Source organism: Argentina silus (assembly GCF_951799395.1).
Source record: "Argentina silus genome assembly, chromosome: 3".
NCBI lineage: Eukaryota > Metazoa > Chordata > Actinopteri > Argentiniformes > Argentinidae > Argentina > Argentina silus.
Window position 1 is genome coordinate 28,251,774 of NC_139657.1, and position 15,000 is coordinate 28,266,773.

The 15,000-nt window shown below is 44.8% G+C and overlaps 2 protein-coding genes and 1 long non-coding RNA gene across 3 annotated transcripts in view; all 3 read right to left on the minus strand.

Annotated features, from left to right (window-relative positions):
- LOC310802273 (uncharacterized protein) overlaps positions 1-11,421 on the minus strand; it is a gene marked incomplete at its 3' end in the record, with an annotated part of 36,210 nt that extends 24,789 nt beyond the window's left edge. Inside the window, exons 1-3 of the mRNA XM_083666563.1 lie at positions 10,954-11,421; positions 10,203-10,271; positions 9,980-10,054 (exon numbers count right to left, since the gene is read on the minus strand). Of these exons, the coding sequence (XP_083522689.1) occupies positions 9,980-10,054; positions 10,203-10,271; positions 10,954-11,356 (547 nt within the window). The 5' untranslated portion in view covers positions 11,357-11,421. The remainder of the gene's footprint in view (positions 1-9,979; positions 10,055-10,202; positions 10,272-10,953) is intronic.
- On the minus strand, positions 8,171-9,956 carry LOC310801553 (GTPase IMAP family member 7-like; the record flags this gene model as incomplete). The annotated part of the gene is made up of 2 exons (XM_083665624.1): positions 8,171-9,678; positions 9,953-9,956. 2 exons carry the CDS (start codon positions 9,954-9,956, stop codon positions 8,444-8,446), a joined length of 1,239 nt encoding a protein of 412 aa, XP_083521750.1. The 3' UTR covers positions 8,171-8,443.
- Positions 11,422-14,718: 3,297 nt separating the features above from the next.
- LOC310801983 overlaps positions 14,719-15,000 on the minus strand; it is a 1,784-nt gene continuing 1,502 nt past the window's right edge. The window contains exon 3 of the long non-coding RNA XR_014554130.1: positions 14,719-15,000. This exon is cut by the window's right edge and continues 20 nt beyond it. This is a non-coding gene — a long non-coding RNA (uncharacterized lncRNA).

The window sequence follows — 15,000 nt, forward strand, 5'->3', positions numbered from 1 at the left end:
GGCGACTTTATTCACCGAAAATTCATAAATTCTGATTTTGTAGCCAATCAGAGTGTTGTTGCTAGGTAAACACCACATAGAACACTTGGCCCTCTCGGTGGTGAGAGTTCCAGAACTCTTTGGCAGTTGGTGAGTTAACTCAGTGGACAATCTAACAGGCCTGAACCTAAACCTGCCTTTCAACCAGACTAAGGTGCCTTTCATCATAGATGGAGAAAATCCTCTGTTCATTTTCTAAACTATTTAATTGAATACAAATTACAATTCAAGATCATTATGATCGTGATTTACATTTTATATTGTTGACAAACTATGACAGTGTGGATTGTACGATCAGAGATAGTATGAACCTCATCCCAGCCTGTATGTGCTTTGCTTCGCCCTCTCCGACTTCACTCAACTTCATTCAAACTTCTTTGTGATTTCTGATTGGTTGAGGGTTATGATGGGCGGGGTTAGAGAGCCTCTCACTGTCTGCTATGAAAGAGAATTTACACCTGAACATCCAACAGTTTTTAATGTCTAGCTGGTTCTTTTTGTTGAGCGGCTTTTTGGTTGCAAGTGCACACAATCTGCTGGTCATCACTAGCTGTTCTCCCCACAATTCCCCGTCTCCCTGGATTAACTAGCGACATGTAAAGTCCCAAATAATCTGCAAGTAAAATTGTTTAGTTGCAATTAGCCCTGGATTTCTATTTGCAATGCAGTGACATGTGTAATAATAATAATATTAATATCAATATTATTATTGTCATCATTATTAATAATAATAAAAATAATAATAATAATAATAACAATAATAATAGCATGACCATAAGTTATTGAACGCCACTTGAGTGTGTCAACAAGCCCTGCTTGTTTATTTGTTTATGTTTGTTTCCTCTAAGTTCTTCTAGAAGCATATTTAAAAACTTCTAGAACAGGGGTGTCAAACTCATTTTAGTTCAGGGGCCACATACAGCCACATACACCACATACAGCCACATATACCACATACAGCCACATATACCACATACACCACATACAGCCACATATACCACATACAGCCACATATACCACATATACCACATACAGCCACATACAGCCACATATACCACATACAGCCACATATACCACATACACTACATACAGCCACATACAGCCACATATACCACATACAGCCACATACAGCCACATACACCACATACAGCCACATATACCACATACACCACATACACCACATACAGCCACATATACCACATACACCACATACAGCCACATATACCACATACAGCCACATACACCACATACACCACATATACCACATACACCACATACACCACATACACCACATACACCACATATACCACATACACCACATACACCATATACACCACATACAGCCACATACAGCCACATATACCACATACACCACATACACCACATACACCACATACACCACATACAGCCACATACACCACATACACCACATATACCACATACAGCCACATATACCACATATACCACATGCAGCCACATATACCACATATACCACATACAGCCACTTATACCACATATACCACATACACCACATACAGCCACATACACCACATACAGCCACATACACCACATACAGCCACATATACCACATACAGCCACATACAGCCACATATACCACATACAGCCACATATACCACATACACCACATACAGCCACATATACCACATACAGCCACATACAGCCACATACAGCCACATATACCACATACACCACATACACCACATACACCACATACAGCCACAAAAACCACATACACCACATACAGCCACATACAGCCACATATACCACATACGCCACATACACCACATACACCACATACACCACATATACCACATACACCACATACACCACATATACCACATACACCACATACACCACATATACCACATACACCACATACACCATATACACCACATACAGCCACATACAGCCACATATACCACATACACCACATACACCACATACAGCCACATACAGCACATACACCACATATACCACATACAGCCACATATACCACATATACCACATGCAGCCACATATACCACATATACCACATACAGCCACATATACCACAAATACCACATACAGCCACATACACCACATACAGCCACATATACCACATACAGCCACATATACCACATACAGCCACATATACCACATACACCATATACACCACATACAGCCACATACAGCCACATATACCACATACACCACATACACCACATACACCACATACAGCCACATACACCACATACACCACATATACCACATACAGCCACATATACCACATATACCACATGCAGCCACATATACCACATATACCACATACAGCCACATATACCACATATACCACATACACCACATACAGCCACATACACCACATACAGCCACATACACCACATACAGCCACATATACCACATACAGCCACATACAGCCACATATACCACATACAGCCACATATACCACATACACCACATACAGCCACATATACCACATACAGCCACATACAGCCACATATACCACATACACCACATACACCACATACAGCTACATACAGCCACATACACCACATATACCACATACAGCCACATATACCACATATACCACATATACCACATATACCATATACAGCCACATATACCACATATACCACATACAGCCACATACAGCCACATATACCACATACAGCCACATATACCACATACACCACATATACCACATACACCACATACAGCCACATATACCACATACAGCCACATATACCACATATACCACATATACCACATATACCACATACAGCCACATATACTACATACAGCCACTTACACCACATATACCACATACAGCCACATACACCACATACAGCCACATATACCACATACAGCCACATACACCACATATACCACATATACCACATACAGCCACATACACCACATACAGCCACATACACCACATATACCACATACAGCCACATATACCACATACAGTCACATATACCACATACAGCCACATATACCACATACAGCCACATACACCACATATACCACATACAGCCACATATACCACATACAGCCACATACACCACATATACCACATACAGCCACATATACCACATACAGCCACATACACCACATACAGCCACATATACCACATACAGCTACATATACCACATACAGCCACATATACCACATACAGCCACATATACCACATATACCACATACAGCCACATACAGCCACATACAGCCACATATACCACATACAGCCACATACACCACATACAGCCACATACACCACATATACCACATACACCACATATACCACATGCACCACATACACCACATATACCACATACACCACATACACCACATACACCACATACAGCCACATATACCACATACACCACTTACAGCCACATACAGCCACATATACCACATATACCACATACAGCCACATATACCACATACAGCCACATATACCACATATACCACATATACCACATACAGCCTCATATACCACATATACCACATACACCACATACACCACATACAGCCACATACACCACATATACCACATACAGCCACATATACCACATACAGCCACATATACCACATATACCACATACAGCCACATATACCACATATACCACATATACCACATATACCACATACAGCCACATATACCACATACACCACATACAGCCACATATACCACATACAGCCACATATACCACATACAGCCACATACAGCCACATACAGCCACATATACCACATACAGCCACATATACCACATATACCACATACAGCCACATACAGCCACATATACCACATACAGCCACATACAGCCACATAAACCACAGGCTAATGTTAGCAAAAACCTGTCGCTTCTCAGGGCACATGATTTCTGCAGCCTTCAGAATGCATGTTTTCACAAACTCACCCTCACAGTATGGCTTTGATGCCAATGCTATTTCGCTAGCAATTAGGTAGCTAGCTTTCACTGCTGCATCACTGATATCTCGGCTACGGGTAAAAACAGACTGCTGTTTCTTCAGACCCGCTAACAATTCATTTATCTTCTCTCTTCTCAGTTGTCCTTGCAAGTTGTTGTATTTTTCGCCATGATGAGTCTCATAGTGGCGCTGAACATTAAATTCTTTGAGTAATGAAACCTGCTGCGAACACACCAAGCACACAGGTTTCCCATTCACCTCTGTAACTAAAGAGGAAACAGTCAATTTTTCTTGGAAAACTCTACACTCTGTGTCAACTTTTCTCCTTTTTGATAAAGCCATTTTGGGTAATGAGGGTGCCACAAAGTGTTATGTTGACAGCATAAAAGTGGCGGGTTTTTTTTTACCGGAAGCTCCAGCATGATTAGTTTGCTTGCTTGACAGTGCGACCCCCAGTGGACAAATGTGAAATAGCAGTTACTTTTATTGAAAAATTGCAGTTCATTTCTTCTCTAATTTTTACACTTTGCAAAGTCATTTCCTTTGGCGGGCTTTCTCACTACAGCTTCCCTTGTGAGAAATATAGTTTGTCAAACTGAAGCTACTTTTAAAAAAATACATCAACAAGTTGGTCACTACATTGAAACTACTTTGTCCAACACACAACAGCCAGTTGTTGAAAGGTGACGACTAATCTGAAACGTCTGAAATCACTGAGAAAGATACAAACAGGTGAGGTGGAGCAAAGTGGGGAGACAGGAACCTTTGAAGTTCGAGGGGTGAAATAGTAGTTAAATTCCTTTTTATTAATAATTGAATAATTCATTTTTATTGTTTTGTTTTGGGGGGGGAAATGTAGTGAGTCATTACAGTATCTCAAACTGCTACATGGCCAAAAAAATAGTGAAATATAAAATATAAAAAAAAATTGAATTTAGTTTAACTACCACCAAACTACATCTAAACGTAGTTAATCTAACGTTGAGCAACACTCTTCCCAAACACCGTAGGTTGGGAGACAGTGATTGGTCACGACCATGCAGTACGGTAGGGTTTCATATGTTGGGTAGTGAGGACCCCTGCTGGTGAACGTGTGAACTGCACTGTTATGGACCTGCGCCCTGAGGAGAGACAGGAGGCGAACAGCTGAGAGACTCACAGCGCGACGTCCTCCTTGGACACGGTGGGGGTTCTGCCCTGAGCCGGCTGAGGTGGTTCCCATTCTCTCGCCCGTTTCTGCCTCCTTGAAAGAAGAGTGACATTTTAGCCTCGTCTTACAGCCTATCTATCATCTCCATATATGACCCAAAATGAACACATTTCTACGAATAAAGCAGTCACTTTGACACCCACCTGATTCGTGGACTCGTTAACTCGAGGGCAGGTGAGCGTTTCTGGGGATTATTTCTGTCCGGTAAGAACAGCAGCTTTTGCCGTGGTGCGGCGGCTGCACTCATCGCTGTTAGATAGGCGATATCCCAATAACCAAATAGTTGCCTTTTAATTAGTCTAAAAAGTTGGATAAACTTCCATTATTATTCTTTCGCTGCTTGTTGGTCAGGGAGCCAAAGAACGCTGTCGTCATAGCAACGCTTCCGGAAACCTGTAGTAAGTTCCAAACCTCGGGCCGCATCTAATTCTCTATTAAAGTCTCCTTGTTTCTGTAACAGGTTCATATATGAACAGGATCAATTTCGCCAAATCATCTTTTTATGTATTTTCTTTTTTCCACCTGGTATTTCTTTTGGGCTTCACGTGTGCGTGCGCGCGCAGTGCTCGTCAGAGTCCAGTAACATCTAAACTGTTTCAGATCCGCCGAATATAAATGAACAAAAGTTGTAAAATGAGTCTGTGATGGATCAAACTGTTAGAAGGCGTTAAGAGTAGAAGAGTAGCATATATGGAGCCAATATCTGTGAAATACTTCATTACAATCATGACAGTATTACATCATGACATATTGATCTGATACAAACACTGGTTCACTAACAAACAAGTCCCTCACACAGCATGCAAGGCAACATGATGGAATACATGAAAGAAACACAGAAACACAACAGAAACACGTGTTTCAAGTCCACCACCACCTCAGTTCTAGTGAGAGAAACAACTTTGAACACCAACAGGATGTCCTGGGAACCGTTTCATTAACTCTTGTCTTTATTACTTTTCCAGTGTTTTGTAATTCAGAGCTTTCTGGACATGAAGTAGTTCCCCTCTCGACCCCACAGCGGCCGTTCTGTACATTACTAGAGCAGCCGGCTGTCACTTTCACTCAAACAATAAACCAACTGAAGCATACAATACTGAAACCATGGAGGTAAAACCACGACAACTACAACATATGTTTATCATTTGAGCAGAAAACAACAGTTCAGTAGTGTTACTGATAGATTTAAGGACATGAATTACTTCATGTACATATAAGCAGACATATGTGTGTGTGTGTGTGTGTGTGTGTGTGTGTGTGTGTGTGTGTGTGTGTGTGTGTGTGTGTGCGCGCGTGTGTGTGCGTGTGTTCGTGCGTGTGCGTACTTACGGGTGTGTTTATGTGTGTTTTCGTGTTTGTGTGTGTGCGTGTGTTCGTGCGTGTGTATACTTGTGGGTGTGTTTACATGTGCGTGTGTGTGTTCGTGCGTGTGCGTACTTGTGAGTGTGTTTATGTGTGTTTACGTGTTTGTGTGTGTGTGTGTGTGTGTGTGTGGTGTGCGTTAGTATCAGTGGGTATGTTTATAGAGCTTTAGAATTAGATTGACGCTGGTGAAATTAACAACAGATCAAGTTGATATCATGAAACTGGATCTAAGAACTCTTGGTTCAAAGAGACCAAACCTCTACTGTAGTGGTGTGATATTCATGTGTGGAGCTGGTCTTCATTTCAGTCAGATGAGTCTCTTCTGGTTGATTCCCTCCCAGATGGAAGTGGCTCTGAAGGAAACCAGTGTGTATGGAGGAGGAGCTGAGGAGGAAGGTGAATAAAACACTCCTATAACCAAGACCTTGTTGTCACCACCACGACTATGAGAGAGTTCCCATCGCTGGGTGAGTCACCTCCGTGGGGCAGGAGACCCAGGTTCAAATCCTGTTGGTCCTATCAGGGCTGTTTCTAAAGTATGATGTTTAGAGATCATTGAAGTCAACAGTTTCAAGATGAAACATGAAATATGAAACATTAGCTGTTGCGTTTCTGCATGCCTGAACTATTCAAAAGAGGCAGCCACCTGAGACAGAAAGGTGAAAACTCCATTCCATTATAAACAACCTGTGTCTGTGTCTGTGTCTGTGTGTGTGTGTGTGTGTGTGGTGTGTGTGTGTGTGTGTGTGTGTGTGTGTGTGTGTGTGTGTGTGTGTGTGTGTTATATTGTGCAGGGATGTATTCCAGTGCAATACAGCAATATTTTAGTGACAGTCAGAAAAGTAAACCATTTGAATAAAAGCTGAGTGTTATGTTAAATATTCTGAAATTGTCCAACCTGAAAGAGAGTGTATGATTTATCATCTCACTAAACAGAAACATTCACAAGGCATGTTCTTCCTTTACACTTTTATTTGACATTTTCATTACAGAACAGAAATGGATTCATATCAATCCAGTTAAAAACATTACTGTTCCAGAAGATAAATTCCTTGTGGAGCCAGGAGTTACAACAAATAACAAAATCACATTCTGTACACATATGCATTGTAGACCCCACGGTCACCATGACAACACCATACAATAGCATTTCCATCCATGTATAAAAGCCCCCTGTTGGTGGTTTGAGAGTATGACAACTGTTTGGCTTCCTGAGGAATTAGTGTTCTCTGCTGCCCTCTAGTGGACATAGGTGAGAGCTACAACACTACTGGGTTTCAGTAACTCTTCTGCTTGTACATAAAACAGAACATGCACTCCACTTCTAAGAATCACAAGATCTGGACCATTTTGATGGTGATGACTGAAAGTTAAGTATATTATAAATATTGGTTCCTACCCCACAATAATTCATCACTACAAGCAGTTGATTAACCAGAATATCCACTTCACCGCTGTGCTGCATCTCTCCTGGTCAGGAGAATCCTGGTAACTATCGACACCCATGGACTCTGATGATGGACGGTTATCTCTAGTTAATCACTAACGTCAGATAAGTCCTGTACATTTAACAACATCAATATATGACTCATCAATCATTTGGGAAACTGAAGAAAGTTGAAAGTTTCAACATGAACCATGATTACAGACATCATAGACTTCTGAACATGTTCCTCTGAAGGCTCTATTTTCAGGAAGTCCAAACACACGTTGGCTGATTGTGTCGGCGGTAACAGGTGAGATTACCACAGCAATGGAGCGCTGTCTCACCTGTGCTCAGGTGGGTGGAGTAGCGGTAAGCAGGTCAAGTACCCTCAGGTGTACCCCCTAGCGCCCCGGCCAGCGCCTGCGTTTGCTCTAAGGCTGGTTTTTACACCGTTAAACTAGGTCCCTAAGATTTATCAGTTGTTGTATCAGTATCTGTATCTCTCTGTCCTTCTCCTCCTTCAGTCTCTCCACCTGTCTGTCCTTCTCCTCCATCTGTCTGCTGAACTCCCTCTGCATCTTGGTCTTTGAGATCATGATGTTCCTCTGTAACTCAGGTAGGACGACCTTCATCAGGTTTCTCTCTGCTTCAACTCTGGCCTCTCCTTCATAGTTCTCCCTGATCTCCTCAATCTCCTGTCTGTGTTTCTCCTCACTCTCCCTCCTCTCATTCTCTCTCTTCTCTCTAAATCTCTCCAGCTTTCTCTCCATCTCCTCCCTTTGACCAGACTCACTCTTTAACTCCCTCTCCAGCTCTCTTTTCTTCTCCTCATCCTTCTCTTCTTTCACCTGTCTCTCCAGTTCAGTTGTTCTATCACTGAGTGTTCTGATTTCTCCCTCGTGCTCCTGGATTACTCCCTCTATCTTCTTCAGAGAGTCCTGCAGCTCCTTCTCAAGCCTCTCCTTCACCTCTCTCTCCTCTTTCTGTTTCCTCTCCTCTCTCTCCCTCTGTATTGCTCCCTCCATCTCTCTGACCTGGGCCTCTGCCTCCTGGTAGGTCTGACTGCTGTAGAAGCTCTCTCTGTTTCCTGCCACCATCTCCTCTACCTGGTGTAGCAGCTCTGGGACCTGAGTGCCATTGGCCCTGTCTTTAATGTTGAGGACATGGTACCTGTTCCCACATTTCTCTACGAGCTTCTGGAGGTCCTGACTCCCTGCTTGGAGAAACTCCTCTCTGCTCTGCTCTTTCAGACTGTCAGCATGGGTGAATAGAATGACAGTGTGTCCCCAACAACCCTCCCCAAACATATCCTCCATTCTCTCCAGCGCCCCTCTCTCCTCCCCCTTAGAGGGCTCCACTGGTAGGACCAGGAGGAAGGCGTGGGGTCCCGGGGCAGACAGATGGACACAGAGCCCCACATCCTGTCTCATCTCCTCCAGAGAGAGTCCAGGGCTGAACCAGTCTGGAGTGTCCACCAGCACCAGCCGTCTCCCACACACGTCCCCCTCTCTCCTCTTACTCCTCTGGGTCACTGCAGAGGGGCTGGCCTGGGCCCCAAACTCCTCTCTGCCCAGGATGGTGTTTCCTGCTGCACTCCTCCCAGCCCCAGTCCTCCCCAGCAGCACCAGTCTCAGCTCAGACACACTGGGAGACACTGGGGAGTCTGGACTGCTGCTCTCTCCTCCCACTGCAACACAACACAGGACAATGGTAACAACACATGCTGGAAATATACATGATATATTTAATAACCAGGGGATATATTAAACACACTGAGAGGAATATGAATAATAAATTGAAGGAATTGATCGTTTCGAGTGTGTTCTGAAAATCACAGTGTGGAATGTCAGGATCAGTAATGTTTTAGAGAGCTGAAACATACTAATGTAGTAAAACAAGTAGTGAAATAAAGAGTAGAACAAGTGAGGATCAAGATGATGAGCTGTATGTAGCTGTTTCACACATCTCTGGCTGTGGTGATAACTCACTGTTTGGAGGCAGCTCCGTGCTGCGTCTCCTCCTGATTGGGAGTCTGAGGCCTGTATCTGAGGTCTCTCCTCTCTCTACAACAACAACAACAACAACAACCATTTCATTGTTAGAATGTTTAGAACCCTAAGGAACATTTGGAATTAGTTCTGTGTTCTGAGAGAAAAGAAATATAGAATTTGAAGCCTCTTGAAATCATGGAGGTTTCTCCATCACACTCACCAGTCATCTGGGCAGAGACCTCACTCTTCAGTCTCTCTACTTCAGTCTTCAGATCACTTATCTGTTGTGCTGAAATTATAGAGGAAAACTAGGACATGAATTCTGTTGACCGTGGGCAGGAAAGCAATAACACTCATATCCACAAACATAGTTTAATAGTTTAATAGTTAATAGTTAATTAAACATGTTTAATGAGTATTGTACATACAGTCATTATTATATTATTATATTAATATTACTCTCTCTCTCTCTCACACACACACACACTTCAAATACTGTTGGACACAAACAAATAATGATGTCAGTTGTGTGTTTTGTAAAGCAGTGTTTGTTGGTTTGTTTGTTTTTCTAAAGAAATATTCCTTCAGGGACCCTATGTATCGTTTCAGTTCACTGAAACTATTTATATTTTCTTATATATTATATTTCTAATTCTATTTCTACAGCACACCTGACCTTATGTATATCGTCAACTAATCAATGACGAGATACACAGATTAAGCATAATCCTGGACACAGATTAAGCCTTATTATTACAGGATCATTAATCCTGGACAAAATGTGTTTTCAATGGAAATTTCGCATTGATTACTTCTTCTTATGATGACTGATGGATAGATGATTCACTTAGTTAAACTGTATTTGTTGTAAGTCGCTTTGGATAAAGGCGTCTGCTAAATGCCATGAATGTAAATGTAAATGTAACAATATTATATCGTACATATAACAGTTTTTTTCTTTCACATCTCACCAAGTTGTGTATTTTCAGTGTTCACATCCTCCACTTGTCTGTCTCTGTCTTTCAACCGCTTGTCTCTCTCTGCTTGCTGTTTGGTTAGTTCATCCAGTAGTCTGTCTTTCTCCTCTAGTTGTTGGTCCTTCTCTCCCAGTCTCTGGTTCCTCTCCTCTAGTTGTTGGTCCTTCTCTCCCAGTCTCTGGTTCCTCTCATCTAGTTGTTGGTCCTTCTCTCCCAGTCTCTGGTTCCTCTCCTCTAGTTGTTGGTCCTTCTCTCCCAGTCTCTGGTTCCTCTCCTCTAGTTGTTGGTCCTTCTCTCCCAGTCTCTGGTTCATCTCCTCTAGTTGTTGGTCCTTTTCTCCCAGTCTCTGGTTCCTCTCCTCTAGTTGTTGGTCCTTCTCTCCCAGTCTCTGGTTCATCTCCTCTAGTTGTTGGTCCTTCTCTCCCAGTCTCTGGTTCCTCTCCTCTAGTTGTTGGTCCTTCTCTCCCAGTCTCTGGTTGCTCTCCTCTAGTTGTTGGTCCTTTTCTCCCAGTCTCTGGTTCCTCTCCTCTAGTTGTTGGTCCTTCTCTCCCAGTCTCTGGTTCCTCTCCTCTAGTTGTTGGTCCTTCTCTCCCAGTCTCTGGTTCCTCTCCTCTAGTTGTTGGTCCTTCTCTCCCAGTCTCTGGTTCCTCTCCTCTAGTTGTTGGTCCTTCTCTCCCAGTCTCTGGTTCCTCTCCTCTAGTTGTTGGTCCTTCTCTCCCAGTCTCTGGTTCATCTCCTCTAGTTGTTGGTCCTTCTCTCCCAGTCTCTGGTTCCTCTCCTCTAGTTGTTGGTCCTTCTCTCCCAGTCTCTGGTTCCTCTCCTCTAGTTGTCCATCTCTTTCATTTAGTTGCTTCTCTCTCTCTTCTAGCTGCTTGTCCTTCTCTTCTAGTTGTTTTCCCCTCTCTCCAGCTTCCTGCCTTTTCTCCTTTAGTTCTCTTTCTGTTAGTAGTTTGTCTCTCTCTGCTAGCTGTTTGTCTTTCTCCTCCAGAGTCTTATTCTTATCCATCAGTCTGTCCCTCTCCTTTAGAAGTTTGTTGTCCATCTCTATCTCTGAAGGGGATTTGAACACATGATTTATTGACTGTTGTATTAGCAGGAAGAACATATGGATTCAATAATGTTTAGATTTTTATCATTCAATCAAAAATGTAAAAAAACACATTGATCATTTCTCTCATCTACACTTCTCTGGCAATCAAAAGCCATCTGAGTTGAATAAACCATGAAGTGATTTCACTGATTCAGTTGATGCATTCATTCATTCTGTCTCAATCGTCTCTCCTGAAACCATATATTCTATAATTCTCCTCCAGACTCTCTCACACTTACCAAGCAGAGCAGCTGATTTCTCTCTCTTCAGCTTGTCCTCCACACTCTCCTCACTTAACCACCTTGCAGCGAGACCTGGATCCATGTTAGGAGAAACTGAGAGGTGAGTTCTGTGTAACAGACTACAGCACATCAACACAAGGCAACACACACTAATCAAATGCCTCCAGTTACTCAATCTTCTCAAGGAATCTTGCCAACAATTGTTTCAGGATGTCAGCTGAATTAAATGCAGATGAAGGCGAACTGGAGGTTCAGTCAGAAATAAGGACAGGTGGGGATTAGTGTCTATCCAAAGACCATGTCCACTAGAGGAAGAGCTTGTGAGAATGTGGGGAACACTTTACTGAGAGAGGTGATAATGTAGCATTCATAAAGCATTCATTAAGCCTTTATATGCATGACATAAAGAGCCATAATGGCCTATAAAAGTTAATGTAGCATTCATAAAGCATAAAGCACAGAGAGGGATGGAGGGAGGGAAGGAGGGTGGGTGGGTAGAGGGAGGGAGTGAGGGAGCGTAGAGGGAGGGAGGGAGGGTGAGAAGAGGGAGGGAGGGTGGGTGAGTAGAGGGAGGGAGGTGGGAGGGAGGGTGAGTAGAGGGAGGGTGGGTGAGTAGAGGGAGGAAGGGTGGGAGGGTGAGTAGAGGGAGGGTGGGTGAGTAGAGGGAGGAAGGGTGGGAGGGTGAGTAGAGGGAGGGTGAGTAGAGGGAGGGTGAGTGGGTGAGAAGAGAATGGGAGGGCAAAGGGAGGGTAGAGGGAGGAAAGGATGGAGGGATGGAAAGAGGGAGGGAGGGGAGAGGGATGGATAGAGGGTAGAGGGAGAGAGGGAGGGAGGGATGGTAGAGGGAGGGAGGGAGGGAGGGTTCAAAGTCAAGTAGCAGATCTACATTCTTCAGTCTTTTCTAAAGCAGATTTGTTGGACGTCAATTTCTTAAAGAGTTGTGTATCTTTTAGTGGAACAAATACAAGTCATCACTCACCTGGAAGACCTTCAGATGAAAAGAAGAAGAGAGAAGGAGAAAAGGTCAGTAATTGTCACTTCATAAACCACATCAATAAATCAGATTGGACCAATGATCAATAGTCAAGAGGATCATGCTGGAAGACTCCAAAGGAAATGGAATGAAACATGGCTGGTTGTTAGTGTTCATTATTACTGTCTGTTACTTTCAGGGAGGGGAGAGGGAGGGAGGGAGGGAGGATAAAGGGAGGATAGAGGGAGGGAGGGGGTAGGGATGGTGTGCGGGAGAGAGGGTAGAGGGAGGGAGGGATGGAGGGTGGGAAGGAGGGAGGGTGGGTGAGGAAAGGGAGGGAGGGAGGGAGGGTGGGTTTTGGGAGTGAGGGGAGAGAGAGAGGGAGGGAGAGAGAGAGGGAGGAAGGGGGGGTAGAGGGAGGAGGGAGGGTAGGTGAGTAAAGGAAGGAGGGAGGGTGAGTAGAGGGAGGGAGGGAGGGGTGGAGGGAGGGAGGGAGGGAGAGCGGAAGGAAGGGAGGGTAAAAAGAGGGAGGGAGGGAGGGAGGCAGGTATGGAGGGAGGGAGGATAAAGGGAGGGTAGAGGGAGGGAGGGTAGAAGGATGGATAGATGGAGAGGGAGGGAGGGAGGAAGAGAGGGAGGGAGGAGGATGGGTGAATTGAGGGAGGGAGAGAGGGTAGAGGGATGGAGGGAGGGAGGGAGGGTGGGACGGAGGGTGGGAGGGAGGAGAGAGGGAGGGAGAGAGGGAGGGAGGAGGATGGGTGAATTGAGGGAGGGAGGGAAAGAGGGTAGAGGGAGGGACGGAGGGTGGGAGGGAGGATAGAGGGAGGGAGGGAGGATAGAGGGAGGGAGGGAGGGTAGAGGGAGGGAGGGAAGGAGGAGGGAGGGAGGGAAGGAGGGTAGAGGGATGGTATATGGAGAGAGGGAGAGGGAGGGATGGTTAGGGAGGGAGAGAGGGAAGAGGGATGGAGGGTAGAGGGAGGGAGAGAGGGTAGAGGGAGGGAGGGATGGTAAAGGGAGGGAGTGAGGGAAGGAGTGAGGGAAGAGGGATGGTAGAGGGAGGGAGGGAGGGAGGGAGGGATGGTAGAGAGAGGGAGGGAGGGAGGGAGGAAGGGAGAGAGGGAGGGAGGGAAGATAGAGGGAGGGAGGGAGGGAAGGTAGAGGGAGGGAGGGAGGGAAGGTAGAGGGAGGGAGGATAGAGGGTCGAGGGAGGGAGGGAGGGAGGGAGGGAGGGAGGGAGGGAGGGAGGGAGGGAATGTGCATCAAACCAGCTATGAGTCAGAATAGCTCTCCCTGGCTCTGCCCTCCATGTGAACCTCCTGTTCAACAGTGTTGTACACAGAAAGACACTGCTGGTCATTGTTCATGTTCATGTGTTTAGAATCATGTCCTGTAGCTGTACAACACTTACGTCTGTCCCATAAACTCACAGCAGCCTCCTCCTTCTTCTTCTCCTCCTCCTTCTGTTCTCCATGGATGACCTGACAGATGTACATTTCATCATCTGACCTCCTGTAGTCTGTCAGCCTCAGGGACACGTTGCCTCTCTCCAGCTCCTGGGTGATCAGACTCACTCTGCCCTCCCAGCCCCTCCCCTCTGTCACCTGGCCATTCTTATACAGGTAAATACACTCTGTCTTCCTAAACCACCTGATCGTCATGGCAACAGCGCTGGTCTCAGGGGAGAGGTGACAGGGGAGGGTGACATCATCACCTTCATCAGCCCACACACAGCCTCT